A 6068-nucleotide genomic window follows, 5' to 3' on the forward strand; every position below is an offset into this window, starting at 1 on the left:
TGAGTTGTTAGTCTCACATTGCTTGGAAAAGTGGAGGTTGAGCACTTCATAAATGAGATGACCCATACACCTATCACCTTAAGGTTTTGAGTGAATATGTGGTGTCTCTTTCACTTGTGTGTTGATCTTGACCTAATGTGGAAGCTCCTCATGATGACTCAATAGATAGAGCTTTGAAAGAGTTTATTTAAAGTGACACCTCTCATCTTAAAAACCATTTTTGTATGGTTGAATTAGGCTAAACCAAATTTCTTAACATGGCATTGAAGCCTATTCAAAATCTATTAGGCCGCCTGCTATTAGATTTCCGCTATTGGGTCATCCACCATTTATATATGCACTCTAGATCTCTAGTCTTAGGCGTGAGGGGGTGTATTGAAGAGTTTTTCTTTGAAAATGTTATGGTCTCAAAATATGTATATAAGTGGGAGCAATCCTCACATTACAAGTTGGTTTTGTAAGGATGTGTTAAGTCAAACTCTAATATGGTGTCACAGCCCATCGATCGAATCATGGGTCACCCGTCGTTAATATCCACACACTAAAATCAAAAGGACTGTTAGGCGTGAGGGGGTGTATTGAGAAAATCTCAAGTCCCATATTGGTTAGAGATAGAGTATTCAAAGAGTTTATATAGAGTGACACATCTCACATAAAAGACAGTTTTGTAGAGATGAATTAAGGCAATTGTAACTCTATCACCGTAACTAACAACTGTAGTGTCGGGGAAAAATCAGTCTAAAGAGTTTTACTCCCTCCATTCAATAATGAGTAACCCAGTTGACTGTTCCACAAAGATTTAAAAAAAGTGTATGATTGAATGAGAAAATAATACTCTTATAAAAATACCCCTTATCAAATATTGAGAATGATAAAAGTTGTATTAATTAAAAATTAGAATTGAAAAAAATAATTAATATTACATTGAAAAAAAAGTGTATGATTGAATGAGAAAATAATACTCTTATAAAAATACCCCTTATCAAGTATTGAGAATGATAAAAGTTGTATTAATTAAAAATTAGAATTGAAAAAAATAATTAATATTACATTGAAAAGTATGATTCATTTTAAAACAATTTTATTTTACAAATGGGTTACTCCAAATGGAGTACAATGTTAGAAAATATTGTTTTTTAGAAATCATGCCATCATGATGAGCAAGGAGGTCTTTATTTTTCTCCAACTTCATGTCCTCTGCAACATGATATGGAAATCTTTTTACTCTCCAATCAAACAAATCCACCCTGAATAATCATTTTGTAATAACAATGTAAAGCTACTACTACCTACCTAGTGGGAATACTACTACTAGTTATAACGCCTCAACTATCTTTTTTCACCATTAATATTGTTGCAGAACTGAATGAATCACAACCTGTAACAACGATAATGTTGATCAAACTTTATATTCTAGAAACATTTCTGAATAATTTAGGTGAGAGAGAGTGAGAGAGAAACAGTATGAGTCAGAATCAGCATAGTACAAATTTAAAGCCAATAATTAATAAGAAAGAAAAAGTAGCTTAAAAATTTAATTTAAAGTGACAGAGAAACAAACATTGGCATATCATGTTATATGCCTCAGTGTACAGTATACAATATCACAAACCACAAATTTAAAATTTAAACACCAACTTAACTTAACTAAAAAACTACCATTATTTCATCCTAAAAACAAGTCATAATTTCTTAATCATAATCATAATCACTGATAATAGATTCATAACAATAACAATCATAAAAAGTGCTTTTTCAATTGAGTTGAGCAGGATATGCATTGATGCAGTCAAGCCAAGGGTTCCTAGAAGTTGGTTTTGCAACTCGTCCCATTGAACGCCAAACAGCACTGTTACACTTGAATCCAGAACCAAATGCAAGCTGCCAAACACGGTCTCCTCTTTTCACCTTCTCCTTAGCTTCCATATAAGCAAGCTCATACCAAATGCTGCTGCTAGAAGTGTTGCCGAATCGGTGCAGCGTCATTCTTGAAGCTTCCATGTTTTTGTCACTCAGTTCGAGATTCTTTTGAAGCTCGTCGAGGATTGCTTTGCTTGCAGCGTGCACGCAGAAATGCTCGAATGCGAGTTTGTAGTTAGGAATGTAGGGCTTGTTTGTTGATAATGAGGATGAGGATGTTGAGTTCTTATCAGATTTTTTGCCTCCTCCAAATAAGTTCCTCCAAACTAGGGTTGCAAAGAAAATAAGCTGCTCGGAAAATGGGAGGACTAATGGCCCTAGGGTTGTGATGTTGGTTTTCAAAGCTTCTCCGCCGATTTCGATCAAGTCTTTGCTTATCTTAATTCCCTTGAACTTTTGATCATCTTCCTCTTGGTACACACACCTGTAATTATGTTACAGTTAAGAACAATCGTTCAGAAATAATTCGTATAATCATATATAATAAAGTTTATACAGAAATCGATTTTTATTTATGTCTTTAACAAATTCTAGTCAGACTTTATTTATGTTTCTGACGAGCCTTTCTGACGAACTTTAAAGATAAAAAATATCAGAGAGTTAAAGATATAAAAATTTAAATCTATAAAAAAAATTGTAGCCACATATTCAAAAGTGTACCTTTTTTTTGTTGTTTGTGTACTCACATGATTCACATGAAAGTTAATTCATATGTCATAATCTTTTTAAAATTTTCTTTTGAAACTTTATTTGTTTTTGGAGTTCAGATATCTTTTCGTAATTTTCTTTCACTTTATCCTTTATGTCCTTATATAGTGATTCCTCTTTTAATCTCTTTCTTTTTTTGTTCATAGCACACATCACAAAAGGGATAGTGATTGAGACTGTTATTTTTCTTTTGATATAAAATACAAAGTGATTTAATGTAGTTGATAACAGAAGAAGTTAGTAACAAGTAATCAATTAAATCCAAAACCGACCACTATAAAAATTATCCAATTTTATAATTTTTTTTATTAATATAATCAAGATTATGCAGAAATAGCAGACAAACAGTCAACAGAACATTTTATATTTTAGTTATCAGTCAACAGAACATTTTACAATTTAGTTATGTGATAATATTAATCTTTAAAATATCGAAATTGATGTAAAAAATAGTAAGATCTGATTGAATGTATGAATGAAGTACCTGAAACTGCGATCATCAGCGCCTTTATGAGTACGAACAATGTGTTCAAGACGATACTTCGCACGGCTATAATCGCGACGACGATTAGAGAGCAAAACCGCGGAGCAACCCATACGAAAGAAGCAATTAGGAATAAGCATAGATCTTTCTTTTCCTTGATACCAGTTAAATCCAACCATTTCAGTACTCACAACTACAGCATAGTTACTAGGGTTAGATTGAAGAATATCCCTAGCCAAATCAACAGCAATAATTCCAGCACTACATCCCATACCACCAAGATTATAACTCAGAATATTTCCTCTCATCTTATAATGATTTATAATCATAGCTGATAGTGATGGTGTTGGATTGAATATACTGCAGTTTACTACAAGAACACCAACATCTTTTGGCCTAATTCCGGTTTTCTCAAAGAGTTCGTCAAGTGCTCCAAACATAACCATTGATGCTTCAGCTCTACCTTCTTTCATTGTTGCTGTGTTTTCACTTGATGCTATTGATTTTGGAATGTAGGTTTCATCTCCTATTCCTGATGACATTACTATCCTTTTTTGAAAATCTAGACTTTCTTGGTCAAATTTTCCTGATGATCTTGCTAGCTCTATCAATTGGTCCCTTGATACCTTCATGTAACAAATTCCAAAATCATGTTAAATGATACTACAACATCTAAATTTAAAGTCAGGGCCGTTTTAAGCCCGTGCTAGGCAGGTTACCGCACAGAGCCTTAAATTTGTCTGAGTTAAACTACAGCTAAATAAGACCTTATAGAATATTTGTCGATTTTTATATGTTTTGCCATAGTTAAATTCTGACGAACTTATACAGAGCTTCTAAAAACTTGAAATGGCTCTGGCTCTGATACTACTACATATGAATTTAAAGCAAGTATATATTCTTATATGAAAAAAAACACTAAACTAGTATACAATATATTTGTATATTAAGTGAGTTATTTTATTATGAACATACCTTGAGTTCATCATCTGGTTGATAGCAAGCAAAATCAATGAGATAAATAGGACGAGGCTTCGACATGAAGTAAAGAGTGAAAGTGAAAACAAAAACAGCAAGAGAAGAGAGAACAGAAGCAAGATCATAGGTTGCATCATCCCAAATCTTCTTCCAAAGATCTTCTTTACTCAAACTACCAATCTCAGCACTAAACACCAAAAGTAGGATTGGCACAGTGAACAAATAAACACCATGGTTTATAAGATAATGATAACCTAGTTTGACATACTTCAGGTTAACAGACTGAAGAAAGTCCGGTAACCGTCTTCGAACCCTCACGGAGAACGTCAATGAACCGGCGTTCGGACCTGAGGATTCGATACCACGGTTCACAATCTCAGCGGAGAACATGTCACGTTCATTAGTAGCCATGGTTGTGTGTTTTGTTCACTATGTTGTTGTTGATGCTGTTGTTGTGTTGTATATAAATATTTGTTTATGAATTTGATTTACATGAGGTGGGTGGGAAAGAGTTATTGTTAGTACCTAATTGGTGTTTGTGTAGTTGAGAATTTTCAATGGAATTTAATTTCTACATTTAATGTAAGTGGGTGCATTGGATTAAAGTTGATAAAATAGAAGGGACTACTATCTCTTTATTATTATAACTATCTATTTTTCTATCCTTTCCCAACGCTTCTATTGTGTGCTTAATTGGGAAAATTATAAAGATTTATTTACATTTATAGCTATCCATGTTGTGTCTTCTACTAGCTTGTGTGAACAATGAATGTCGTCTATCTAATGACTTACCAGCTGGCCAGCATTTAACAACCTTGTATTTATTTATATTTTGGTAATTTGTAATGGAAGGGCAAATTAGATATTGCATTTGATAATAAACACATATATAGCTATTTGTTTAAAATTGTAAAATGGTAGATTTTGATTATAGTATGCTGAGAAAGGATTACAGTTTATTGCAATGAAATGGGCACAAGCATTTTATGTTGAATAGAACATTCACTAAAAAAATTTCATAACTCAGATTATAGAATAGACTAGTAAGACCTAAAACTACATTAGTTGAGATGTTCACCTCGATGTACGAAGATGTACTACTACGAAAAAGTTCTTTTATAATGGTTGGGAAAGGGATACCATCACGCGGCTCATATCGTTGTTAAGTAGGATGTGGTTGTAAGTTTATTGTTTCTATCACGGCCTGGAAACTGATATTGAAAGGCAGGATGCACGCCACTTATCACAACGGTTATACTTATAAACCGTTGTGATACTTACACATAGGTACTGGGTTCGAAATCTATCAACACAAATTATGTAAATCATAAAAGCCCTTTGATCACAATTATAATATATAATCGTTGTGAAAAAGTGTCCAGAGTTTATTATATAATATGTAGATTGCTTGTTTTCCATACACCTCACTAAAGAAATACAAGCTTTCAAATTGATGAAGAAGTCTATAATCTGAAAAATTAAGCTATTCATGAAAACCAACTTAAACAAAACATTGTTTTTATGATTGCATGTGTCTCATCGTGCATTTCATGCTCTTTTACATATATATTGTGGTTTATTGGTCTAACTCCTTAGATACATCGTTATCTTCGATTATAGTTAAATTTCAATCATCATCACTTATCATCGTAAGTTTTACAATTGTAATTTTTACAATCATTAGTGCTGATGATAGGCAGATTATCTAATAAATTATAGTTAATGAAATTTAATAATAATCGAAGACAGCGATGCATCTGAGTAGCTAGGTCATTATACCATAATCTATATGTAAAAGAACATCAAATGAACGATGAGACACATGCAATTCAGAAACAATGATTGATATAAGTTGGTTTTCAGATACAATTTAATTTTCAGATTATAGTATCTATGTCAATTTAAATGAATGTATTTCAAGTGAAGGCTAGTGAAACAAATAATCTACATAGAATATAATAAACTCAAACAACATCAT

The 6068-nt window shown here is 32.5% G+C and overlaps 1 protein-coding gene across 1 annotated transcript; it reads right to left on the reverse strand.

Moving 5' to 3' along the window:
• Positions 1-1504: 1504 nt before the first annotated feature.
• Positions 1505-4683, reverse strand: LOC131660706 (3-ketoacyl-CoA synthase 10-like). The gene is made up of 3 exons (XM_058930002.1): positions 4088-4683; positions 3113-3738; positions 1505-2344 (listed from the first exon to the last, which is right to left on the reverse strand). Exons 1-3 carry the CDS (start codon positions 4499-4501, stop codon positions 1756-1758), a joined length of 1629 nt encoding a protein of 542 aa, XP_058785985.1. The 5' UTR covers positions 4502-4683; the 3' UTR covers positions 1505-1755.
• Between the last annotated feature and the right edge of the window lie 1385 nt (positions 4684-6068).

Source organism: Vicia villosa, linkage group LG3 (genome assembly GCF_029867415.1).
Source record: "Vicia villosa cultivar HV-30 ecotype Madison, WI linkage group LG3, Vvil1.0, whole genome shotgun sequence".
NCBI lineage: Eukaryota > Viridiplantae > Streptophyta > Magnoliopsida > Fabales > Fabaceae > Vicia > Vicia villosa.

Coding starts and splice junctions, on each gene's coding strand:
- LOC131660706 (XM_058930002.1), bottom strand. CDS start 4,501: ATGGCTACTAATGAACGTGACATGTTCTCCGCTGAGATTGTGAACCGT. Junction 3,739..4,087: donor AACCAGATGATGAACTCAAG/GTATGTTCATAA, acceptor TGTTACATGAAG/GTATCAAGGGACCAATTGAT. Junction 2,345..3,112: donor GCTGATGATCGCAGTTTCAG/GTACTTCATTCA, acceptor ACATAATTACAG/GTGTGTGTACCAAGAGGAAG.